Genomic DNA, 26,469 nt, shown 5'->3' on the forward strand with positions numbered 1-26,469 from the left:
GAACATCCCCCTGGGAGTACAGGCTGAGGGAGCTGGGGCTGGGAGCAGAGGAGCCTGAGGGCTGCCCTCAGTGCTGGGGATCAAGATGTGCAGGGCTGGAGCCAGGCTCTGCCCAGGGATGGCCAAGCACAGCACAAGGGACACTGGGGGCAAGCTGGAGCAGAGGAGGTGCCACAGGAACAGGAGGGAAAACTTTGTCCCTGGGAGGGTGGCAGAGCCTGGAGCAGGCTGCCCAGAGAGGTTGTGGAGTCTCCTGCTCTGGAGCCTTTCCAGCCCCCCCTGGATGTGTTTTGTGTGCCCTGCCCTGGGTGATGCTGCTCTGGCAGGGGCTTGGACTGGGTGACCTCTGGAGGTCCCTTCCAACCCCTAACACTCTGGGAGTCTGTGAAATGTAAAGGTTTATTCCTATGGCCTAGGGCTGGTGGAAATTACTGGCTCCTTTAAACACCTTCCAGGACACTGCAGCTCAAAGTTAGTTACACACAGGGGGGTAAAGAAAAGATGAGCAGAGAACTTCCCAGCAGGGCATGAATATATTCCCTAACAAGAGCACAAGAGACTAGAACAGAATAGACCAGGTTGGAACAGACCTTCAAGGTCATGGTGTCCAACCTACCATGCAACACCACCTCATCAACTAAATCCAGCCAAGAGCCTTTTTCTCCCACCCACTCCTCATGAGCAGCCATCAGCTTTCCTCTGCAAGAGGAACTCCTTTCTGCAATCTTGGCACCAGATGGCACCAGATGGCAGCCGCTGCCTAACTAACAACTTGGTGGACAGCAAGCACTGAAGGCCACACGAGTTTAGACAAAGCCAAGAGCCTGACCTCCACTGGCTGTTGTTCTGCTGCTCCCCAGGGGATAGATTCAGTATGCACCAAATCCCTGGACAGTCATTTCAAGTCTTTTGGCAATAGTGTCACACAATCACAGAGCTGTCAGGGCTGGAAGGGACCTCAAGGCTCAGCCAGTCCCAACCCCCTGCCATGGGCAGGGACACCCCACACTAGATCAGCCTGGCCAGAGCCTCAGCCAGCCTGGGCTTACACACCTCCAGGGACAGGGCCCCAACCACCTCCCTGCACAACCCATTCCAGGGCTTCACCACTCTCATGGGGAAGAACTTCCTCCTCCCCTCCAGCCTGAATCTCCCCACCTCCAGCTTCATTCCATTCCCCCTAGTCCTATCACTGCCTGAGATCCTGAGCAGTCCCTCCCCAGCCTTCCTGGAGCCCCCTTCAGATCCTGGAAGGCCACAATGAGGTCACCTGGGAGCCTTCTCTTCTCCAGACTGAACAGCCCCAACTCCTTCAGTCTGTGCTCACAGCAGAGCAGCTCCAGCCCTCTGCTCATCCTCCTGGCCCTGCTCTGGACACCTTCCAGCACCTCCAGATCCCTCTTGTCATAGGGGCTCCAGAGCTGGAGGCAGGACTCCAGGTGGGGTCTCAGCAGAGCTGAGCAGAGGGGGAGGATCACCTCCCTTGCCCTGCTGGCCACACTTCTCCTGCTGCAGCCCAGGCTCTGCTTGGCTTTCTGGGCTGCAAGTGCACACTGAGAGCTCCTGGTGAGCTTCTCCTCCCCCAGCACCCCCCAAGGCTCTCTCCTCAGGGCTGCTTTCCAGCCAGTCCCTGCCCAGCCTGGGTTTGTGCCTGGGATTGCCTCGACCCAGCTGCAGGACCCTGCCCTTGCTCTTGTTGAACCTCCTGAGGTTGGCTTGTGCCCACCTCTCCAGCCTGTCCAGGTCCCTCTGGATGGATCCCTTCCCTCCAGCTGTCTGCTGCACCACACAGCTTGGTGTCATCAGCAACCCTGCTGAGGCTGCACTCAGTGCCACTGCCCATGGCACCCACAGAGATGTTGACCAATCTTTTGCTTTTACCAAAGAGGAAATACATAAAGCAGCTCAGTCACAAATTGCTGCCAAGAGAGGAAGAGAAAAGCCTACCACACTCCAGCCTTTTTAAGACAAAGGGAAATATTTTAGGGAGCAGAAGCCTGCTAAAGATAGGCTTCAACACACCACACTTCTAAAAATACTGCTGGGAACAGAGCCTTTTCCCTCAGCCAAGGTTGCCTGGGTGGCTGTCAAAAGCAAGGCCACCTCATGTTTGGGCTGCAGCTCCAAGTATGCATTAATAATGTGCTTAAATCTAAAAGCAAACCCAGCCAGCAGATGTGGTAATGGAACATTAAGCATTATGGAAGGGCTTGATTTATGCTCCCCAGCAGCCAAGTTTAGAGCTGAGGTTGCCAAAAGAAGGCCCAGAATGTATTTCAGACTTTGAGGAGGCTGAATGCAGGTCAGCCATAGAACATAAACTTAAGAAACAAGCAAGGGCTGAAGCAGAAAAATGAAGATGGTCAGGAATGGGAATGTCCTGAATGGGCTCTGCAGAGGCTACACAGCCAGGGGGGGAGGGGGCTGAGCACTGCTGGGGAGGAGAGGCTGAGGGACCTGGGTCTGTTCAGTCTGGAGAGGAGAAGGCTGAGAGGGATCTGATCAGTGTCTATCAATAGCTGAGGGCTGGGGGTCAGGAGGGAGGGGACAGGCTCTGCTCAGCTGCACCCTGGGATAGGACAAGGAGCAGTGGATGGAAACTGCAGCACAGGAGGTTCCACCTCAACATGAGGAGGAACTTCTTCCCTGTGAGGGTCCCTGGAGCAGGCTGCCCAGAGGGGTTGTGGAGTCTCCTTCTTTGGAGACCTTCAAGACCTATCTGGATGTGTTCCTGTGTGACCTGAGCTAGATTGTATGCTCCTGCTCTGGCAGGGGCTTGGACTTGATGATCTCTTTGGGTCCCTTCCCACCCCTAACATCCTGTGAGCCTGTGAACTCCTCTGTTTGATAGCATACACTGTGGAACATAAAGGCTGTTGCAGCTCCCTAAGTGAAAGGAGATGCTTGGGGACCAAACAGGAGTAGCAACTGCCTGTGAGAGTTGAGTGCTGGAAAGAAAGAAGCTGGGCCATGGAAGTTGTTTAGGAAACACCTTCCCTTCTCTTTTACCAACCTGGTGGCTCCTTGCTGATCTGGTTTTAGAGATCCTGCCAGCAGACTCCCAGTTCAAGGCCCTCAAAACAGGGAAAACCTCATTTGTGAGCAGTCCTTCAGCCACCTGTGGGCTTCTGGCTGTGGAGCAGTGCAGAGCAGACTGCTGTCTTGCATGCCCTTCATACTCTCTAGCTGATAAAAAACATTGAGCCTTGAGCACCCTGATTCAGTTTAGCATCACTTCTACCTCCTTTTGGCAACTTTAGAGGTGCTCCTGCTCTAGCAGGGGGGTTTTGGACTAGGTGGTCCTCAGAAGTCCCTTGCAACCCCTGCCACTCTGTTTCTCTGATGTGTTGTGCATTTTACATTGCAAGCTAATCCGGACTGCAAGTTCATCAGCTCAGGATTTCTCTCTCATGCAGCAGCCAGAGTTTAACAAGCCACAAACACAAACATTAGAGCATGAGCTACCCCTCTGCAGCTCCTTGAAGCTAATTTTCCAGCTTTTAACTTCTAGTGGGTTAAACCAAAACCACAAACCTCCAGGAAGCCTCAAATGCTTTTAGACTAGACTAGACTAGACTAGAGGAGAGGAGAGGAGAGGAGAGGAGAAAGAAGAGAAGAGAAGAGAGAAGAGAAGAGAAGAGAAGAGAAGAGAAGAGAAGAGAAGAGAAGAGAAGAGAAGAGAAGAGAAGAGAAGAGAAGAGAAGAGAAGAGAAGAGAAGAGAAGAGAAGAGAAGAGAAGAGAAGAGAAGAGAAGAGAAGAGAAGAGAAGAGAAGAGAAGAGAAGAGAAGAGAAGAGAAGAGAAGAGAAGAGAAGAGAAGAGAAGAGAAGAGAAGAGAAGAGAAGAGAAGAGAAAAGAGACCATTGTTATACCAAAGGACTCAAACTGTGTGAGGCTGGCAGCCCTGCAGGATGAGAAGCCTGGGAAAGGTTGGCAATCTTGTTTTGCAGCCATCCATGCTATAAAGTGAGCTCCTTCTCTTCAAACTTCACTCCAGGCAGCAGTGGGGACAAAGTGGTAGCTCTTCTCAGGTAGCTCTTCTCCTCTTTAATATCTTCATTTATGATCTGGGTGAGGGCATTGAGTCCATCAGCAGCAAATTTGCAATGACACCAAGCTGGGAGCAGATGTTGGTCAGTTAGAGGACAGAAAGGCTCTGCAGAGGGACCTTGCCAGGCTGGACAGATGGGCAGAGGCCAACAGGATGGCATTTAACAAGTCCAAGTGCCAGGGGCTGCACTTTGGCCACAGCAACCCCAGGCAGTGCTACAGGCTGGGGTCAGAGTGGCTGAGAGCAGCCAGGCAGAGAGGGTCCTGGGGGTGCTGATCGACAGCTGCCTGAACATGAGCCAGCAGTGTGCCCAGGTGGCCAAGAAGGCCAAGGGCATCCTGGCCTGCATCAGGAACAGTGTGGCCAGCAGGAGCAGGGAAGTCATTCTGTCCTGTGCTCAGCACTGGTTAGGCCACACCTTGAGTCCTGTGTCCAGTTCTGGGCTCCTCAGTTTAAGCACATTGAGATACTTGAAGGTGTCCAGAGAAGGGCAACGAGGCTGGGGAGGGGTCTGGAGCACAGCCCTGTGAGGAGAGGCTGCGGGAGCTGGGGTTGCTCAGCCTGGAGAAGAGGAGGCTCAGGGGAGACCTTCTTGCTCTCTACAACTCCCTGAAGGGAGGTTGTAGCCAGGCAGAGGTTGGTCTCTTCTCCCAGGCACCCAGCACCAGAACAAGAGGACACAGTCTCAAGCTGTGCCAGGGGAAGTTTAGGCTGGAGGTGAGGAGAAAGTTCTTCACTGAGAGAGTTGTTGGCCCTTGGGATGTGCTGCCCAGGGAGGTGGTGGAGTCCCCACCCCTGGAGGTGTTCCAGAGGGGACTGGATGTGGCACTTGGTGCCATGGTCTAGTCATGAGGTGTGTGGTACCAGGTTGGACTGGATGATCTTTGAGGTCTCTCCCAACCTTGGTGATACTGTGAGACCTTGATACTGTGATTTAAAGAGCAAGTGGAAGCTCCAAAGTGGGCTGTGGCAGGGCCAGCCAGCATGCCGGGCAGCAGGGCATGCCTTCAGTGCCACTGGGTCTATTAGGGAAAGCATCAATAATTAAAGGTAATGCCTGGAAACTGGCATCAGCTACGGGCAGGATGACTCAAGCTCTTGGAGATCCATTCATTCCATTCAGCCTACAAAGGCTAGAAGTGATAAAAAATACATGAACAAGTTCTTAAAGCATTAACACGCTGCTGCTTTCCATACTTGCTCTGACCCAGGTGGGGCTGGGCTGACTTCCCTCTTCAGCTCCTTTTCACTCAAATGACCTCAGATTATTGCAGCTGCCTCTCAGGATTAAACAAATTACTCCCTTAAAAAATGTATTATTGAATACTTTGTAAGAGAGAAAATGCTCTCTGGCATCCCCTCTTCAAACTCATTAGGAAAGGTTAGATTTCACAGCAAAGTTTATAGCCCTAAATGTAAGCATTTGGAGCTGGATGTGCCATCTGCTGAGCTCATGGCTGGGCTGGGCAAGATGAAGCACAAACAGCCTAAGAACTACAGAAGGGGCCCCTGTTCTGTGCCTCCAAGCCTCACCAAGGTAAAGCAGACAGACAGCTCCTCAGCAGTCAGACAGCTCCTCAGCACTTCTTTTGCTCAGAGGTGGTAGCACTCAGATATCTTCCAGGTGAAATCAACAGCAGCAACAAATCACAATAACCTTAAGGACATCTGCACATTTCTCCTGGTGGGCTGCTTGGGGGCTGGGCTGGTTGCTTGTTTGGTTTGGTTTTCTTTTTGGCAGCAACAAATCACAATAACCTTAAGGACATCTGCACATTTCTCCTGGTGGGCTGCTTGGGGGTTGGGCTGGTTGCTTGTTTGGTTTGGTTTTCTTTTTGGCTGGGTGGTTTGGTTTCTTTTTGGCTGGGTGGTTTGGTTTCTTTTTGGCTGGGTGGTTTGGTTTTCTTTTTGGCTGGGTGGTTTGGTTTTCTTTTTGGCTGGGTGGTTTGGTTTTCTTTTTGGCTGGGTGGTTTGGTTTCTTTTTGTCTGGTTGGTTTGGTTTCTTTTTGGCTGGGTGGTTTGGTTTTCTTTTTGGCTGGGTGGTTTGGTTTCTTTTTGTCTGGTTGGTTTGGTTTCTTTTTGTCTGGTTGGTTTGGTTTCTTTTTGTCTGGTTGGTTTGGTTTCTTTTTGGCTGGGTGGTTTGGTTTCTTTTTGGCTGGGTGGTTTGGTTTCTTTTTGGCTGGGTGGTTTGGTTTCTTTTTGGCTGGGTGGTTTGGTTTTCTTTTTGGCTGGGTGGTTTGGTTTCTTTTTGTCTGGTTGGTTTGGTTTCTCTTTGGCTGGGTGGTTTGGTTTTCTTTTTGGCTGGGTGGTTTGGTTTCTTTTTGTCTGGTTGGTTTGGTTTCTTTTTGTCTGGTTGGTTTGGTTTCTTTTTGGCTGGGTGGTTTGGTTTGGTTTCTTTCTGGCTGGTTGGTTTGGTTTCCTTTTGGCTGTGTGATTTGGTTTGGTTTCTTTTTGGCTGGTTGGTTTGGTTTGGTTTCTCTTTGGCTGGGTGGTTTGGTTTTCTTTTTGGCTGGGTGGTTTGGTTTTCCCTTCCTGGTAGGGTTTGCCTTGCAGTTCATAAATTCACAGGTCCACAAATTACCAGGAATAATCCTCCACTTCTTTCTGCACTTGAACTTTTCTTTCCAGAGCAAGAGGAGTCAGGAACATTTTGCAGGTGAAAGCAGAGCCAGGAGTTGCACAGAAAGAGAGCTTGGGCCTTGCTGCTTTTGCAGGTGAAAGCAGAGCCAGGAGTTGCACAGAAAGAGAGCTTGGGCCTTGCTGCTTTTGCAGGTGAAAGCAGAGCCAGACAGGACAAAGAAAGAGAGCTTGGGCCTTGCTGGTTTTGCAGGTGAAAGCAGAGCCAGACAGGACAAAGAAAGAGAGCTTGGGCCTTGCTGTTTGTGGCTCTGCAGCCAAACACCCAGAAATTGCAAGCTTCACATCAGCCTTTCTCAAAAAAAGATTAAAAAGAGGTAATCTTGAAAGGGAAGAGAAAGAAAGAGCTTACTTAGCAACCAGGTAAAAAGTCACTGAGGTAGTTACAGCTGTGTTACATCACTTAATCCAAGCTGAAAAGAGACATCTGGACATTGGAGGCAATATTTGCCCTGCCTGAGAGGGCACATAGTATCACAGTATCAGTCAGGGAGGGAAAGGACCACAAGGATCAGCTAGTGCCAACCCCCCTGCCATGGGCAGGGACACCCCACACTAGATCAGCCTGGCCAGAGCCTCAGCCAGCCTGGGCTTAAACACCTCCAGGGCTGGGGCCCCAACCACCTCCCTGGACAACCCATTCCAGGGCTTCACCACTCTCATGGGGAAGAACTTCCTCCTCCCCTCCAGCCTGAATCTCTCCACCTCCAGCTTCATTCCATTCCCCCTAGCCCTATCACTACCTGAGATCCTGAGCAGTCCCTCCCCAGCCTTCCTGTAGCCCCCTGCAGATACTGGAAGGCCACACTGAGGTCACCTGGGAGCCTTCTCCTCTCCAGACTGAACAGCCCCAACTCCTTCAGTCTGTCCTCACAGGAGAGGTGCTCCAGCCCTCTGCTCATCCTTGTGGCCCTGCTCATCCTTGTGGCTCTCCCACACAGTGAGAGTTTCACTTTTGGAAGCCATCCCCATGTTTGGGTACTGCTGCCCAGGTTCAGGCAGATGCAGTTTTCCAGCTCATACACCACTGCTGCTGTCCTAGGCTGTATGGACAACCCCAGTGTTACACTGGGCCATTATTAGCCATTATCCTCTCAGGTGAATGCCTCTTGTTATCCCCTAGTAAATCCATGAAGTCACCATAATGCAGGAAGCTTTTTTCTCCCCAAGCAGGGATAGAACAGGTTGGATTTTAAAATCCCACTTAGATCCTTCCCTGCAAAATGACAGGGTTGAATCCTGTGACAGTGTGGGTGAGGATTGCCAGCTCTGCAAAACACTGAGCTCTTAGTTCCCAGTAAAATTAATGATGGTTGACAAACACAGAGCAAAACCTTCCCTTGCAGAGCCAGGTCTGGAGAGTGGCACAGAGGGAATTCTCTGCGAAGGAGGCAGCTGAGAATATAACCAAAGGGTTTCCTATCACCAGCTAACAGCTCTCTTCTGGTAACAGCAGCAAGGATCTCGCATCAGAGTTCATTCTGACAAAGGCAAATGTGGTAATGCACTAACCCAAGCCCCTTGCTGAAAGCACAGGAGTGCAGTGCTTCCAGCAAGTGAGGGACTGGGTGAAGCACAGGCAGGGAAGTGCCTGTGGAGAAAGGACACCTTCCTTCCCCAGCACAGCTTCCCCAGCACACCTTCCCCAGCACACCTTCCTTCCCCAGCACAGCTCCCCCAGCACAGCTTCCCCAGCACACCTTCCTTCCCCAGCACAGCTTCCCCAGCACAGCTTCCCCAGCACAGCTTCCCCATCACACCTTCCCCAGCACACCTTCCCCAGCACACAGGACTGATCCTACCACAGGATGGCTCAGGTTGGAAGAGACCTCAGGGCTCATCCCCTCTAACCTCCACACCATGCCCAGGGACACCTCTCAGCTACACTCAGCTGCCCAAGGCCTCATCCAGCCTGGCCTGCAGCACCCCCAGGCAGGAGGCAGCCACAGCCTCCCTGGGCAGCCTGGGCCAGAGGCTCAGCAGCCTCCTGCTCAACAACTTCTTCCTCAGCTCCACTCTAACCCTGCTCTGCCTCAGCTTCAAACCATTCCCCCTGGGCCTGTCTGCAGACACCCTGAGGAGAAGTCCCTCTGCAGCCTTCCTGCAGGATCCCTTCAGCTCCTGGCAGGCAGCTCTGAGGTCCCCCCAGAGCCTTCTCTTCTGCAGGCTGCACAGCCCCAGCTCCCTCAGCCTGTGCTCACAGCAGAGCTGCTCAAGCCCTTGGAGCATCTTTGTGGCCTCCTCTGGGCTCCCTCCAGCAGCTCTGTGTCCTTCTCCTGCTGGGGACACCAGCACTGGAGGCAGGACTGGAGTGCAAGCTGCTGTGTCACATTTGTTTCTCTTATCAGTAAAAGTGCCAAGCACTGTGCTGTGACTGCTTTAGCAGCATGGACTGAAGCTGGAGGTGGGGAGATTCAGGCTGGAGGTGAGGAGGAAGTTCTTCCCCATGAAAGTGGTGAAGCCCTGGAATGGGTTGTCCAGGGAGGTGGTTGAGGTCCCATCCCTGGAGGTGTTTAAGCCCAGGCTGGCTGAGGCTCTGGCCAGGCTGATCTAGTGTGGGGTGTCCCTGCCCATGGCAGTGGGGTTGGCACTAGCTGATCCTTGTGGTCCCTTCCAACCCTGACTGATCCTATGATACTATGGTACTGGATCTCCACAGCCCCAGAGCCAAGAAGGCTTTCACATGGTTTTGTTCCTGTATTCCATGACCCAGTTCTTATTAAGCAGACAAATTCTTACAGAGTTTAAGCCTCAGCCTCTTCCTTTATAAAACCAAGAACCAGCAGCCCTGCTTGGCTCTGTGCTATTAATCATGCATAAAAATGTGGGTGAACATCTACTAGGGGAGTGGGAGACCTTCTCCCCAGTGTGGAGGGCACTTCCACTGTCAAAAGCTGTGTGATGGAAAGCTAGGGAGCACAGAAAAGCAGAACCAGCCTCCCTTTGGCCTGGCTAGGCTGCTGCTGGCTAGCTGTGGACATAGGAAGCATCTGCAAATGTAAGAAGTCTTTGTCAGGCTGCTTTTGGTGGTGCCCAGAGACAGGACAAGGAACAGCTGGGACAAGCTGGGACACAGGAGGTGCCACCTCAACAGGAGGAGACACTTCTGTGTGGTGAGGGTGGCAGAGCCCTGGAGCAGGCTGCCCAGGGGGGTTGTGGAGTCTCCTGCTCTGGGGACATTCCAACCCCACCTGGATGTGTTCTGTGTGCCCTGCCCTGGGTGATGCTGCTGTGGCAGGTGGGGGGGACTGGGTGACCTTCAGAGGTCCCTTCCAACCTCTACCATTCTGTGATTCTCTCACATTTACACTTTCCCAGCTATGGGAAGAAGCTGGACTTGGATGTCTGTCAGAAGAAGAAACCCACAACTCCATCAGCACCATGAACCTGTTCACTTTGCTGCAACACACACAGCGCTGCCTTTGACATTTGCCACTGCAACTGCATCACTGTAGAGCAGCCTGGCCATTATGTGGAGCTTGATTTATCTCTGCAAATATTAAATATTGACTTCTATTTGCTTAGCATTGACCAAAGAGCCTGATTATAAAAACCTAGCCTCTTCTACCCATCCAGAACCAGCATTTGATTCCATTAAATAATGTTGTGAAGCCACTCCTTGCTTTCCTGGCTGTGTCATTAAACACACCAATAACCAAAAGCACTTCTGGGCTATCACCAGAGACCACAAAGTATCCTACAGATACACTGCAGTGCTCTGAGAGGGGCACTAAGTTCCCCCATTTCTCTCTTCTCAGAAATGAGAAGTAAGTTTCTCCCTTCAAAGCTCCTTGCAGAGAACATAATCAATTCCTTCCAGGACCTGCCACATCATGATATTAAACCTCCCCTTTCTTTACAGCAGGAAGACCCTGTACATTGCCTCAGAAAACAACTTTGCTCCCCCCTGCACTTTGGGATGCAAAAGAGAAGGCTTTCTGACCACTGTGGAAGTTGTGGCTCTGAGTAGATTCCTGGAATGATTTGGGTTGGATGAGCTGCACTGGGTTGGTGCTGCCTTAGAAAGTGAATGTCTTGTGAGTAGTTTTCTTCCATGCCCAGGACTCCAGCTCCAGTGGGCACTGCAGAACAGCTCTGTGAAGAGGAACTAGTTTAAGATCAGGAGAGGTCATCACCTCTCACTTAACTATGCTTATAATGAACCCTGTGCATAATCATTGACTACAGCCACTCCTGGACAACACCAGCCACCTCTGAAAGCCTTTGGAGATGAGTCCACCACTCCCTCACTGCCTTTGTCACAGACTGGCTCAGGCTGGAAAGGAGCTCAGAGCTCAGCTCCTCCAACCTCCACACCATGCCCAGGGACACCTCTCAGCTACACTCAGCTGCTCAAGGCCTCATCCAGCCTGGCCTTCAGCACCCCCAGGCAGGAGGCAGCCACAGCCTCCCTGGGCAGCCTGGGCCAGAGTCTCAGCAGCCTCCTGCTCAACAACTTCTTCCTCAGCTCCACTCTAACCCTGCTCTGCCTCAGCTCCAAACCATTCCCCCTGGTTCTGTCTGCAGACACCCTGAGGAGAAGTCCCATGCAGCCTTCCTGCAGGATCTCTTTTTCCTGTGGTGAATTGAGTTTCCTCCCAGCACTTTTGTGTTTCATTTCTCCTCCAGCTGTATTTGACATCAACCTGTTTGACAGGAGAAGGAAGGACTCATAAAGATCTATAGAGAAGGAAACATCTTTTAAGCCACAGAGCTGTCAGCTTTGTGCCCACCCCCTAACTGCAACACCCACAGAAGTGGTGCAGGTGTGCAGCTTCCTGACTCCTCATGAATTTTTAAAGCATGGATTAGATACCCAGCAGAAGTTGATAGTGTTTTAAGAGTGCTTTGCATCATGTTGATGTATTGATTTGAAACATAAGTCCACATTAATCTGAAGTAATTGACTATCCACATGAATAACAATCTTCAGTTTTCATGAGGGAAGAGCAGGGCTCTGGGGCCAAGGAAAAGGGAATTTATTACTAGACACTACAGAGGTAGAGATGAGAATCCTGATGAGAAAGGATGCAGAGGTTTGGTCACAGGACATCTCTCAAGGTTGCTCTGGGCACCTCCTGAAGAAAATCTGGGCTTGTTCAGAAGCTGGACATGCAGATAACAACACCTGAGGGCACTTTGGTGGCAGCAAAACCTAATTTACTTCAAATGTAACTATCGAAGGATTTCTTGACCTCTTGGTCAGTGGAGCTCTCCACTGTGTTTTCTGCCCTGCACTGGAAGAGTTAGAATCATGGAATCACAGAATGGTTTGTGTTGGAAGGGATCTCCAAAGGTCAGCCAGACCAACCACCCTGCAGCAGGCAGAGACATACTATCATAGTACCACAGTATCAGTCAGGGTGGGAAGGGACCACAAGGATCAGCTAGTTCCAACCCCACTGCCATGGGCAGGGACACCCCACACTAGATCAGCCTGGCCAGAGCCTCAGCCAGCCTGGCCTTAAACACCTCCAGGGACAGGGCCCCAACCACCTCCCTGCACAACCCATTCCAGGGCTTCACCACTCTCATGGGGAAGAACTTCCTCCTCACCTCCAGCCTGAATCTCCCCACCTCCAGCTTCATTCCATTCCTCCTAGTCCTATCACTGCCTGAGATCCTGAGCAGTCCCTCCCCAGCCTTCTTGTAGCCCCCTTCAGATACTGGAAGGCCACAATGAGGTCACCTGGGAGCCTTCTCTTCTGCAGACTGAACAGCCCCAACTCCCTCAGTCTGTCCTCATAGGAGAGGTGCTCCACTAGATCAGGCTGCCCAGAGCCCAGTCCAGCCTCACCTTGAATTACATCCATGGATGTGGCCTCAACTACCTCTCTGGGCAGCCTTTCCCAGGGTTCCACTTCCCTCCTGGTAAAGAACTTCCTTCTAACATTAGTTTTAAAGACAGCTGTCTTTCAAATCCTATAGAATCCTATCTAAGCTTCCCAGCTGTCAGAAGATCAAATCACTTCCTGCCTAGGGACTCAGAGGATGTTTGTAAACCTTCTCTCTTTTGTTTTGTATTACTATTTCTTCACTTGAGTTCAGGGTTTTACCTCCACAGAGGAAACTGTGTGACACTGGATGGCTTATGTCTGAATAACAAAGTGCTGGATCCACCATGCCAGGATTTGATGCTGTTAATTAGATGTGGCTCCAATTCATCAATGCACTATTAGGTGCTTTGCTGAGCAGGAACCCAAGCCCTGACTGACTTAAAGGGCCTCACTTTTAGCTCCTGCCATGTGTAAAGCTCAAGTGGTGCAAATTCTTCACAGAGGAATTAGTGTTCTTCCTACTTATGAAGAATTAGATTCTTCCTACTTATTTGTTATGTTTCAGAAGATGCTTCTGAATTTCATCCATCAAGCAGCAGCTGGTTCCTGCTGGCTGAAGAAGAAAGATGCATTGAAAGGAAAGCTTTGCAGGGGATGCTGGCATGCTGTGTCATCATTTACCCCAGTGATGGCCATGGTTACATTTGGAGGATGATAAAGCCTTTACAAGCTTGATAAATTCAAGCTTCAGGCAAATAAAAGCTCAAACAAACTCTTTTCTACCCTTTCTCCTGAGAAAAGAGATCAGGACTGCCTTTTTTCAAGTGAGTAATTACCTCACACCATTAGAGAAACCAAGCATGTTTAGGGTGTAGTGTTCCTTACCAGAATACAGAAGCAACCAGGGTGAAAAAGACCTTTGAGTCCAACCTCTCACCCAACACCATCTGATCAACTAAGCCATGGCACCAAGTGCCTCATCCAGGCTCTTCCTAAACACCTCCAGTGGTGGTGACTCCATCACCTCCCTGGGCAGCACATCCCCATGGCCAATCTCTCTTGCTGGGAAGAATTTCTTCCTAACATCCAGCCTGAACCTCCCCTGGCAAGCTGATGAGATCCTGTTTGAGCACCCATAGATCCTGAGGCTGGGACAAGAGTCTTTTAATGGGACCCCAAAAGGAATAGAGGAGAAAAGTAGTTCTGCAAAACCCTTTTAACCAGCTGCTGCCTTGCCCAGCATGGATTGCTTCTGGTTTATACCCAAGGGACTCAAGCCATACCCCAGTGAAGAGCACTTCTGCACCAACTGCTGTTAGCTCTGCTGCTTCCAACCCAGGTTAGTGCTTCACTGCCCAGGGATCTAATTTTATTGGCGTAGCTATAAAACCATGTGAATAGCCATCCATAAGTAGGAGCTAGATCATCTATAAATGTCAGTGGGAAAAGAGACTGGGGACAGGTAAATCATTAGCAACAGGGGGGAGAAAAGCAGGTGATGAGCATTCAGAATTAGTTTTCTGAAGCCAGCTTTGCCAAGCTCTCTATAGAGACAGCTCACTGGAGGATGTTTCCCAGGATTTCTAATTTCAACTCACACCAGAAGTGTGGTTTGGAGCCCTAAAGGTGTGAGGAATACTTACAGACAATAAAGTGTTGACAGAGAAAACCATGCCTGGCTGGAACCTCAAACAGGAGCAGCAGCTATAGGAAAGCAAAGCTTACCTTTGATAATACTATGGGTTTCAGCCTGCAGGAATCATTGGCAGCTCACACTTCTCTTGATTTGTTTCATGTCACTGGCAAGCAGAGAGCAACAGGAAAGCTGCTTCCAGTGAAAGCTGCATTGTAAAAGTGTGCTTCTGGTCAGGGATTGGAGAGGGAAGTCAAATGTACACCATCTGGAGGGCTTCAGCAGGCAGAACACAGTGAAGCACCACCTAAACACGGGGACTGGTCTGCTGTGCCAGTAAGGTCTCCCCTGAAGCTCACCAAACCCAAGGCACATTTAGTCTCTGAGTTAATGGGGTTTGGATCAAGCCCCAGGTTATCAGTTACACATCTATACTACTGCACATCAGTAGATCCAAAGGAGTGTGGGGACCCAGCACAAATACTGTTTCTAAAGGTAGTGAATTGGTTTTTAGCAGAAGAGTGTGACTGAGAAACAACAAAGGCTGCAGAGATTTATGCTTATGGGACCTGTTCCTACATCTACTGAAGTGAATGTCCTGGGTACAGTAAGGAAAACTGTATTTGGATATGGGGAAAGTTTGCAGGGGAAAAAAAGAGTGCCTAAAAGTAAGAGAAGTAATTAACATCTAGCAGGAAGGTGTAAGGCACTCCTGTGGTGACTACTTCATGCTGCAGACCTTTAGTTTGCTTTGTAAATCACTACAAGGCTGGGTTAAGGGTTGTGCAGCTTCCACAACCATCTGTAATTCACCTGTTCAGCAGTCAGTTTTAGTCTAAGGTTAGATTCCTTTCTAGGATCATAAAAACGGACCCCCTAAGAAGTTATTTAGATGTAGTAAGCTTGAGCATTAAGAATGAGAGCACTCAAGTTCCACCAACAGCCAGCGGTGAGCCCAAAGGCAAAACTCTAACACAAGCAGGTGTTTAAATGAGAGGAGTGCTTGACCCCAGGAGCTCCACTCTCAGGCTAGCAGCAGTCAAAAAGCTGCGGGCGGTAGTGGCAGTAAGAGCCGTAATGCCAGCGAATTCCTTTTACACGGTGTACCAACTCATTTTACTTGCTGACAAACAGCCTCGCACTAAGTGGCAGCTCCTGTCGCCCTAAACCGCTTTCGGCGGGGCGGCTTTGCGCCTTTCCTCGCACGTCCTCTCCTCCTGGAGGGGGCTGACAGCACGGGCGGCCGCCCCGACGGCGTCCCCAGCCCACCGCCACCGCCGGGACCTCCCCCAGGCCCCGCCCGGCACCGTAGGGGCATCAGCTCCAGCGAGGGAGGCCCTGGGACCCTGCGGGCAGAGAGGGTGGGAGGGACAGAGGGAGGGCGGACACGCGTGGGGCGGGGAGATCCGCGGTCCGGCTGCTCCCCGCGCCGGCAGCCGCAGTAGCCCCGGCAGCCTCGGCGGCCCCGGCGGCGCGGGCTGGTGGCGGAGCGGCAGAGGGGCCCCGCCGCGGGCCGCCGCCGGCGATGCCTCCCCCGCGGCCTCGGGGCAGCCTCGGGCGCGGTTCCCCGCGGGTGTCCGGCGAGGCGCGGCGGTCGCGGGATGCGAGGGGCCGGGGCCCGCCGCTGAGCAGCTCGGCGGTGCGGGGGCGATGTCCTCGCTGGTGAAGGAGGACCTGGCGAAGAGGCTGTTCGGGCCCCGGCGGCAGAGGCTGCAGGAGTTCATCGAGGTGGAGGGCTCGGGCGGCGGGCGCTGCTACCTGTGCGCCGCAGGTACGGGGGCGGGCGGCCGGGCGGGGGTGCGGGCTAGGGGAGGGAGCGGCCCGGGGCGGCCAGCGGGGCGGCTGCAGCTCCCGCCGGCACCCAGCAGGACGCCAAGCCCCCCTGGCTGTCCCCGCACTGCCCGCAGCGTTCACAACCTGGGCTCTGTCCTGCCTGCGATTCGTACGGGCTTGAAATTCGCTACCGCCGGGCAAGGCGACGCTTCAGCGCCCACAGCCTTCGGGACGTGGCAGAGCTGCCCCTGCCTCGCCTCTGCCTAAAGGAGCAACCCCTTGCCATGGATCTAATTAGGATTTCCAGGAGAAAGCGTTAGCGACAGTAAGGCTGCAGGAAGCATTTGTAGCCTCCAGAGCTTTAGCAGTAGCCTTTGTCTAACGTTCTGCAGGAGTACCAGTGACTTAGGGAACAATACACAAATGCGATTTGAGGCAGTAATTAGCACAAGCAGCAAGTAAACCAAGATTGCTGCGATAAACTTAATCGCCTGGCTCCCTGCTCAATTGGATTTTGGTGCCTCTGTTTCATAACCTTTTTCGAGCAAGGTTTCAGAAAAGGTTGTGCCTTTGAAATCCACAGCACTGAAAGGCACTCAAGAGAAACTCTCTCCTCCACAACTCGTTCGATTCAACCTAGCAGTTGAAGGTTACTTCAACGTAGCAGTTATGTAAATGCTTTTCCCAGCCTGTTTCCTCTTCAGGTGCAAAATACACATCCCATGTAGAAATCATCTCTGTGCCTGAGACGTGGATTGGGTTAACATCCAGCATGGGATGATGTCAACTGTAGTCTGTGGTCATCATCCTGCTGAGCATCTGAAGCCTTCATTTGTTGTACAGGTTATTGGAAGTACTGAGCAAGTTATGTGCCCTGCACTCAGGGAACTGTAGCAGGACAGGCTTTGTTTTAGAATCGTGAAAAACAATGTTAAGGAGCTGGAATCCTGCTTGCCACACAGCTTCTACATGCACAGAAATGCCAACCTGGTTCATAGGTCACAAAACTATCCAGAGGAAGCGTGTTTAGTTGCATGGGGAAGATCTAAGGAGTTCCCTGTTAGGGAACATCCAAAGAGGAGAGAGAACATTATGCACCTTTAAAATATATACAGTTAAAACGTTCTTTTTAAGGTAGAGAAGACCAAGCCTCTAATCAGATGAACTGATCAGAAGTCTCTGAAGACATAAAGGGAACATTGTGTGGAGTACTGAGTGGGATCTCTCCCATACCCAACAGGAAACTCTTTCAATATATTCAGGCATAGTCAAGTAAGTGGTGAGTGGAGTGGAAATCTGCCTCTGAAAGGTGGCTTGCATCCAGCTGCCAGCAGCTACTGCTGTGATTCTGTAGGAGCAGAACACCTTATCTAAAGTCTTATCCCTGCACTGCCACCTCAGTAGGTTCCTCCTGATTTCAAGTTACCATAAGGGAAAAAGAGCAGCAACACAAACAATCAGGCAAAGCTTCAGAAGTCTGTGCCTTTTGGAGTCTCTGTCCCAGCAGAATCTTGGTGTGGATAATTACACAACACTCACTTTGTGCCATGTGCCCGAGATTAGCTCCCTCCCTCTTCACAACGAGTCCCAGTGCCTGCATGAAGGCAAGAGCATCCTTGCACTAAACACTCCAGGAGCCTGGGAAGAATGCAGAGCTGAAATGCAGCCACGTCCAGGGGGGTTTCACAACCTACTGTTGACACACCTGAGGAGAGCAGTAGAGGTCACAGCCTATTACCCAACAGAGACTATGAGAAAGGGGTTTCAGTCCACAGAAGACTTCAAGAAATAGTTTGCAGCCTATGAAGGCATTGCCCATTGCTCTGTGAGGCTGTGTCCTCCCCCAGGAAAGCTTCTAGGGTGTAACAGAATGAGATGGGAGATGGGAGCTCAGGTGTTCCCCCCAGGAAAGCTTCTAGGGTGTAACAGAATGAGATGGGAGATGGGAGCTCAGGTGTCCCCTCCCAGGAAAGCTTCTAGGGTGTAACAGAATGAGATGGGAGATGGGACCTCATGTGTTCCCCCAAAGAAAGCTTCTAGAGTGTAACAGAATGAGATGGGAGATGGGACCTCATGTGTTCCCCCAAAGAAAGCTTCTAGGGTGTAACAGAATGAGATGGGAGATGGGAGCTCAGGTGTTCCCCCCAGGAAAGCTTCTAGAGTGTAACAGAATGAGATGGGAAATGGGAGCTCAGGTGTCCCCTCCCAGGAAAGCTTCTAGGGTGTAACAGAATGAGATGGGAGATGGGAGCTCATGTGTTCCCTCCCAGGAAAGCTTCTAGAGTGTAACAGAATGAGATGGGAGATGGGAGCTCAGGTGTTCCCCCAAAGAAAGCTTCTAGAGTGTAACAGAATGAAATGGGAGATGGGAGCTCAGGTGTTCCCTCCCAGGAAAGCTTCTAGAGTGTAACAGAATTAGATCATGCTCCACATAAAATTTCCTGTAACTGCCAGCTGAGTGCAAGAAGCAGCAATATGTAAGATGTAGATGTGGAAAAAAAGGTTGTGTGATGTTTTCTTTTCTAAGCTGAAAATAGTCCACCCAGGTTCCCCACTGCTCCTGGTTTTGTTCTTCCCAACACATCTGTGCTGTGTCCTTATGCCACATGATTTCTGCTTCTGCATGAGGGGTAGAAGAGTGGCAGTGTGTGGGACCTGGGGGACACTGTCCCCCACAGCAAACTCCTGGCCAAGCTGTCAGTCCCTGGCTGGGACAGCAGCACTCTGAGCTGGGTTAGGAACTGGCTGGAGGCTGAGCCCAGAGAGTGGTGGTGAATGGTGCCACAGCCAGCTGGCAGCCAGGCACCAGTGCTGTGCCCCAGGGATCAGTGCTGGGCCCTGTGCTCTTTAACATCTTCATTGATGATCTGGATGAGGGCATTGAGTCCATCATCAGTAAATCTGCAGACAACACCAAGCTGGGGGCAAGAGTTGATCTGCTGGAGGGCAGAGAGGCTCTGCAGAGGGACCTGGACAGGCTGGGCAGATGGGCAGAATTCAACGGCATGAGATTGAACACATCCAAGTGCCAGGTGCTGCACATTGGCCACAACAACCCCATGCAGTGCTACAGGCTGGGGTCAGAGTGGCTGAGAGCAGCCAGGCAGAGAGGGACCTGGGGGTGCTGGTTGATGGTAGGCTGAACATGAGCCTGCAGTGTGCCCAGGCAGCCAGGAGGGCCAATGGCATCCTGGCCTGCATCAGGAAGAGTGTGGCCAGCAGGAGCAGGGAGGTCATTCTGCCCTGTACACTGCACTGGTTAGGCCACACCTTGAGTCCTGTGTCCAGTTCTGGGCTCCTCAGTTTAGGAAGGAGGTTGACTTGCTGGAACGAGTCCAGAGAAGGACAACAAAGTTGGTGAGGGGCTTGGAACACAGCCCTGTGAGGAGAGGCTGAGGGAGCTGGGGTTGCTTAGCCTGGAGAGGAGGAGACTCAGGGGAGACCTCATTGCTCTCTACAACTACCTGAAGGGAGGTTGTAGCCAGGCAGAGGTTGGTCTCTTCTCCCAGGCAGCCAGTACCAGAACAAGAGGACACAGTCTCAAGCTGTGCCAGGGGAGGTTCAGGCTGGAGGTCAGGAGGAAGTTCTACACAGAGAGAGTGATTGCCCATTGGAATGGACTGCCTGGGGAGGTGGTGGAGTCTCCATCACTGGAGGTGTTCAGGAGGAGACTGGATGGGGTGCTTGGTGCCATGGGTTAGTTGATTAGGTGGTGTTGGATGATAGGTTGGACTCAATGATCTTGAAGGTCTCTTCCAACCTGGTCTGGTCTGGTCTATTCTATTCTATTCTATTCTCCACTCCCCTCCCCCCCCCCCCCCCCCCCCTTTGCAATGGGAAGAAGGCACATCCCCAACATCTCTTCTTTGTTCTCTGTATTTAATAGCCATTATCTTCCAAACAGGGGAGAAGGAAGAAACATTTTAAGAGGAAGGAGATCAAATTAAGTCAAGTTGCAAAAGAAGCTGAAAAAAGTTCAGGCAGTGCTTAGAAATCAAAGAACCTTGCTCCAGCCCTTGTGCTATGATGCAGACAGCTCCTGCCAGACATCTCACCCTTGTCTTAGGCTGGGGATGGCTTGAGGAAGTGGCCAGCCCTGCAGCTCTCAGTCTGGATGTGCAGGAGACTGTGCAGGCTCATTACTGTGTGCTACAGAAATCCAATCAAAGCACTCAGTGTAATCAATTAATAATGGTAGTTATTGCAAAGAGTGTCTCCATGCTCTCTGTTGTTGTTGTTGTGACTCTAATTTCTTGCCTAAATTGGATAAAAAAGTAATCTCTACAAAGTTGGCCCTGGGCAGCTTGAAGCTGTAAGAAGTGTTTCACTGTTGTTAAGTGGCCTACCTCCCTATGTCATAGGCAAAGGAGAACTTGGCTTTAAAAAGCTGACAGCTTCCCAGGAGAACATCCATGCCTAGCAAAAGCAAAGACAGAGCCCTGGTAGCAGTGTTGTGGCTGTCTGACTCCAGCACTCCAAATGATTCCCCCTCAAAGTGAGCAGGATAAGTGGATTAGTCATGCAGATCCGGGGAGGTGGTTGGGGCTCCATCCCTGGGGATACTCAAGGTGAGGCTTGGCAGGGCTCTGGGCAACCTTGATCTAGTTGGGAATGTCCCTGCTGACTGCAGATGACCTTTGGAGGTCCCTTCCAACCCAGACCATTCTCTGATTCTGTGATCCAGTGCCAGAATGAAGTTTCCACTGCACTGCTAATGAATTCAGATGAATTTTGCACAGGCAGATTCTCTGCTGCTCAGGATGGCTGAAGTCAATCTTAAACCTAATAAAAGCTGACAGGTTTCATGGACTGGAAGGTGTCCAGAGAAGGGCCATGAGGATGAGCAGAGGGCTGGAGCTGCTCTGCTGTGAGGACAGACTGAGGGAGTTGGGGTTGTGCAGTCTGGAGAAGAGAAGGCTCCCAGGAGACCTCATTGTGGCCTTCCAGTATCTGCAGGGGGCTCCAAGAAAGCTGGGGAGGGACTTTTGAGGGTGTCAGGGAGTGATAGGACTGGGGGGGGGATGGATGCAAGCTAGAGGAGGGGAGATTTAGATTAGACATTAGGAAGTTCTTCAGCATGGAGGTGGTGAGAGACTGGCACAGGTTGCCCAGGGAGGTGGTGGCAGCCTCATCCCTGGAGGTTTCTGCTGGATGTGGCTGTGAGCAACCTGCTGTTGTGTGAGGTGTCCCTGCCCATGGCAGGGGGTTGGAACTGGCTGAGCCTTGAGGTCCTTTCCAACCCTAACAATCCTGTGGCTCTGTGACTGACAGTGCTCTTCCTGCTCTGTGGGCAAAATAAAACTCTCCAGTCCAGCCCAGCCCCTTGCAGCCCTGCCTGCCACCACTGAAGTTATTATCTAACCCAAGGTTTGATTAAGTCTTTTCTTGTTGCTGGCATTTGGGGGAAGTGCTTGCCTGTCTGAACTTGCTCTTTCCTTGCAGTGACTAGGAGTGAGGAGGTGGAAATCTGCCTGGTCAAACACTGGCGAGTGGATCGAGAGGAGAAATATGAAATCGCTGCCAAGTGGCTTTTGAGAGACCTGGAGATGATTGATGGGAAGGAAGCAGACACTGTGAGTGCTGAGTGTGATTCAATACATACAGCATGCTTCACTTGGGTGGAAATTTGGGGTGCAGTTAAAGTACATTGCCTGAAAAACAGTTGTGTAAACCAAACCCCAACCCAAGTCCATCAAACCTCCAAGGAGTTTTGGTTCCATTGCCTATGGAAGGCTCCAGATTGCATTTGCACTCTTGGAGTGGGGGGAAGGAAAGAGAGATTTCCTTGCTTGTAAGCTTCATCACTCCACTGGAGATCTGAGGGACAAGCTGGGTGGTTTCTGTTTTGTGACTCATAAGGGGAGACAAAAATTGTCCACCTGCAGCTCCCAGTGTAAAGTGGAGCTAACCCCCCAGGTTTCAATGAGCATTTGAAAGCAAAATGCCATTAACTATTGCTATGGGGAATGTCACCCTGGCATTTGGATGTAGGAGCCTCTCCTCTGTGTGCTGACATCTTGCTTGTTTGGGGTACCAGCACACCCAATTCACACAGCTGAATCTCATATTGCTTGGACCAATTCAATCTTTGTGTGTTTCCAAGTGTAAACATGGAACAGCTTTGCCTAGATGGGGCTGGTGTGCTGCTGAAAAGTCCTAATCATAGTATCACAGTATCACAGTATCAGTCAGGGTGGGAAGGGACCTCAAGGATCAGCCAGTCCCAACCCCCCTGCCATGGGCAGGGACACCCCACACTAGATCAGCCTGGCCAGAGCCTCAGCCAGCCTGGCCTTAAACAGCTCCAGGGACAGGGCCCCAACCACCTCCCTGGACAACCCATTCCAGGGCTTCACCACTCTCATGGGGAAGAACTTCCTCCTCCCCTCCAGCCTGAATCTCCCCACCTCCAGCTTCATTCCATTCCCCCTAGTCCTATCACTGCCTGAGATCCTGAGCAGTCCCTCCCCAGCCTTCCTGTAGCCCCCTGCAGACACTGGAAGGCCACAATTAGGTCTCCTGGGAGCCTTCTCTTCTCCAGACTGAACAGCCCCAACTCCCTCAGCCTGTCCTCACAGGACACTAATCACTCAGATACAGCTTCAGAAGGGGGCAGTGAGGCTGCAGTAGTACAAGACAGAACAACACTGAAAGCAGAATGAAATCCTGCTTTACAGAAGCTAGAAGAATATGGCAAGGAGAATAACCTGCTGCATGGATGAAGAGACATTTTGACAGACACCCAGGCACAGTCAATGTAGCCCAGGAAAAAATTACCTTCCCCCCCATTCCCCCACCATGGAAATGCTTTTGAATGAGCATAAAAGAGAGTTCAGATTCCATTATCCTCCTGAAAGGGAAATCAAAAGCCTAGAAGCAAGGTTTCAGAGCCTTTCTCTGAGGAGAATGACCAGTTGTGGTTGCTCTCCTTCTGTCCTGTGCCCTTCACCCTCAAATCTAAAACCAGGAACCTGGGAGCTGGGGGAGGTGAGCTGAGGTTCAGAACATCCCTGCACCAGTGAGCTCTTGGCAGTTTAGGCCAGAGGGGGGAAAAAAGCCACAACTAAGAACACTTTATGTCCCCTCTCCAAGTCATGTTGCTTCTGGAGATGTTCCTGCTGCTTCCCAAGCCAAAGCAGCCAGAGGATTTCCTCATCCCTTGCCTGCTTGAATTCAAAGTATCTTTCAGAGATCATTCAGCCTTCCACAACTCAGCTGATCAAAATCTGTCTCATTTTTGGTTGAAGAAAAGCCTCAATGAACCTCAAATTCATGGTTCTGGGGTGATGAATATTGCTCTAAATATTTATTCCTTACTCACATCCATAGAACATAAGGAAATTTGGCTGCTACCAGGATGGGTTGTGCCAAGGAGCCAGAAAGCACAAAGAATGACAATTCAGGCAGGAAAGGCAATCAATATCCTTCTCCTGACTGGCACATCCAGTTATAGGCCAAGGCAGATGCTTTTCATGGGGTGCTTTAGGCAGCATGACAAGTTGGTTCCTTTCAAAGCAAGCCTGGATAATCCCAACACAGTGCAGCATATCACTTGGCCAAACTGAAAGGCAGACTCAGGCAAAGCTCCTAAGGGCAAAGACCAGCAGCTAATTGGGAACTGCTACTTTGTCAAGTTTTAAAAGACCTCTCAGTGTGGACAGCAGAGGAGATGCAAAATCCCAGGATCACACAGGCTCACAGGATGCCAGGGGCTGGAAGGGACCTCCAGAGACCACCCAGTCCAACCCCCTGCCAGAGCAGCACCATAGAGCCCAGCACAGGTCACACAGAAACACATCCAGATGGGGCTGGGAAGGCTCCAGAGCAGGAGACTCCACAACCTCTCTGGGCAGCCTGCTCCAGGGCTCTGGGACCCTCCTCATGCTGAGGTGGAACCTCCTGTGCTGGAGTTTTCATCCACTGCCCCTTGTCCTATCCCAGGGTGCAAGTGAGCAGAGCCTGTCCCCTCCCTCCTGACCCCCAGCCCTCAGCTATTTATAAACATGTATTAAATCATCTCCCCAGACTGCACAGCCCCAGGGCTCTCAGCCTTTCCTCCCCAGGCAGGGCTGCAGTCCCTTCAGCATCCTTGGAGCCTTCCTTTGGACTCCCTCCAGCAGATCCCTGTCCCTCCTGAGCTGGGGAGCCCAGAACTGGATGCAATACTCCAGGTGAGGCCTCACTAGGGCAGAGCAGAAGGGGAGCAGAACCTCCCCTGATCTGCTGGCTGCTTTTCTTAGTGCCCCCAGGATGCCATTGGCCCTCTTGGCCAGCAGGGCACATTGCTGTCCCAGGGATGATCCTTTATGGAGGCCCTCAGACGAAAGAAGCCCTGAAGGCAGCTGGACAGAGAACAGCAGGTTGCCTTTCCAACATCTGCAGTGCACTTAACAATGTCACTCTGCCTCTGGTTTTTAGGACAACCCCTGGTTTGACATGCACTTCCAGGAGGTCTGCAGCCTGGAGGCACACAGCTGTGCATCCAAGTACGCCTTTGCTCGCACCTTGAGCCAGCTGAACGCCAGGTACCTCAAGAAGGACTTGAAGATTGTCAACTTTGATGACACCTACCTGAATGATGATTCAATCTGGTCCTCCAACAACAGGGACTGCCTAGTGCTCATGAGGATATGCTTCTATGCTTTCAACCTTTTGTGCCTCTCCCTCTGGCCTTTGTCCTAGAGATGCATTTTCCACCCTGGAGGGGGCCTGGCTGACTCTCCCTGCCCAGCACTTCCTCAAGCACCTGATCGAAGGGACTGCAGGTGGCAGGCACTAACCTGCTTTGAAGTTTTACACAGGAGGAAGAAATGCAACATGCTTCTTACCTGAACAACTGACAATCTGTTTCTGTCTCTGTCTGGAGGGTCTCACTCTGGCAAATACAAACAGCTGAGGCTTTCAACACAGCCCCAGAGCTGACTGCTGCTGGAAGCACAGCTCAGCTTCAACTCAGACACTCTGCACTAAACCATCAGACTAAACAGAAGGAAATAAGGGCCACTGGCCATGGGAATGATTTCAGTTATTACCAAGAGGAGAAACACATTAAAGGTCTAACCAAAGGACATGGACATTCACCCAGTGCTTTGTAAGATGTCATATGCCAAGACACTGCTGGCCTGACCTGATCCCAGGAGGTGAAATCTTTGTCCTGAGGTGCAGGGGACTGTCCCTGTGTGGTTAATGTAGCACAGCTGCACCACAGGGGAGAGTGACTATGCTTAATCATCAATGGAAAGAAAGGCGGCTCAAGAGGCAGCAAAGGGCAACAAAGTTGGCGAGGGGCTTGGAACACAGCCCTGTGAGGAGAGGCTGAGGGAGCTGGGGTTGCTTAGCCTGGAGAGGAGGAGACTCAGGGGTGACCTTACTGCTCTCTACAACTACCTGAAGGGAGGTTGTAGACAAGCAGAGGTTGGTCTCTTCTCCCAGGCAGCCAGCACCAGAACAAGAGGACACAGTCTCAGGCTGTGCCAGGGGAGGTTTAGGCTGGAGGTGAGGAAGAAGTTCTACACAGAGAGAGTGATTGCCTACTGGAATGGGCTGCCTGGGGAGGTGGTGGAGTCACCATCACTGGAGGTGCTCAGGAGGAGACTTGCTGGGGTGCTTGGTGCCATGGGTTAGTTGATTAGGTGGTGTTGGATTGGTTGATGGGTTGGACACGATGATCTTGAAGGTCTCTTCCAACCTGGTCTGGTCTATTCTATTCTATTCTATTCTATCTTCTTGGTGTTTTTTTCCCTTTTAAGCAAACTGAACAGCTAAAGGCAGGAAATAAGAAGGATTTTTTTGACCACCAACCAAAAGCTTTATGAAACCCTGCCCAATTTTTTTATGGCTCCCTTGTTCAGTCTTTATAGATCCAGCCAGAGACAGTGACATTTTGTGGCTGAACTGAGAAGTTACCAAACTGCACCTTCTCTTTTAACCTTGGCCCTCATGAATGATACATTACAGAAGTACACAGCATGCTGCTTTGCAAGTCAGAAATAGAAGGAGAGGCTTCAGCAAGACTCTGCTGGTCAGTCATGTTTAATGCTTTCAAGCAAGTGGAGAAATGAGACTGGAGTGCTGACATTGGTTTTACACATTAGAAGCCCAGATTTGGGCAATTTAATTCAACAGCCTGCAAAAAGAGGAGATGTTTTCTGTTGTCCCTTGTTTGCCTGGCTAAATAAATCACATCAACTCTACCTTAAAGCCATACTGATGTATTAATGTGAATAAATCATGCAGGCCTTCTCATTTGACATGCTAAGCTCCTGTGGTCCTGCACTGTGTTGTGTCTTACCTTTCAACCCTGAGTGCAGGTTTATTTCTTCTGTGAGCATACTCACCTCCCAAAGGATGTCAGACTTCTTCATACCTCTGCCATGGCATCAGCTGAGGACACAGGTATCAGACGTGGGTTTTGCCATGGATGAAAGCTTCTCCTTGGTAGCAAGCAAGAGGAGCAGAGGATTGGATGCTAGGAAGAAGTTTTTCCCCATGAGGGTGGTGAGAGCCTGGCACAGGCTGCCCAGGGAGGTGGTGGCAGCCTCATCCCTGGAGGTGTTTGCAGCCAGGCTGGATGTGGCTGTGAGCAACCTGCTGTGGTGT

The 26,469-nt window shown here is 51.3% G+C and overlaps 1 protein-coding gene across 1 annotated transcript; it reads left to right on the forward strand.

Annotated features, from left to right (window-relative positions):
• Positions 1-15,602: 15,602 nt before the first annotated feature.
• On the forward strand, positions 15,603-26,063 carry EXOC1L (exocyst complex component 1 like). The gene is made up of 3 exons (XM_068136663.1): positions 15,603-15,868; positions 21,313-21,443; positions 24,289-26,063. The coding sequence occupies exons 1-3, from the start codon at positions 15,748-15,750 to the stop codon at positions 24,550-24,552; spliced, it is 516 nt and encodes a 171-aa protein (XP_067992764.1). The 5' UTR covers positions 15,603-15,747; the 3' UTR covers positions 24,553-26,063.
• The last annotated feature ends 406 nt before the right edge of the window (positions 26,064-26,469 follow it).

Source organism: Melanerpes formicivorus, unplaced genomic scaffold (genome assembly GCF_026170545.1).
Source record: "Melanerpes formicivorus ecotype bairdi unplaced genomic scaffold, bMelFor1.0.p_v2 SCAF_4, whole genome shotgun sequence".
Taxonomy (NCBI): Eukaryota; Metazoa; Chordata; class Aves; order Piciformes; family Picidae; genus Melanerpes; species Melanerpes formicivorus.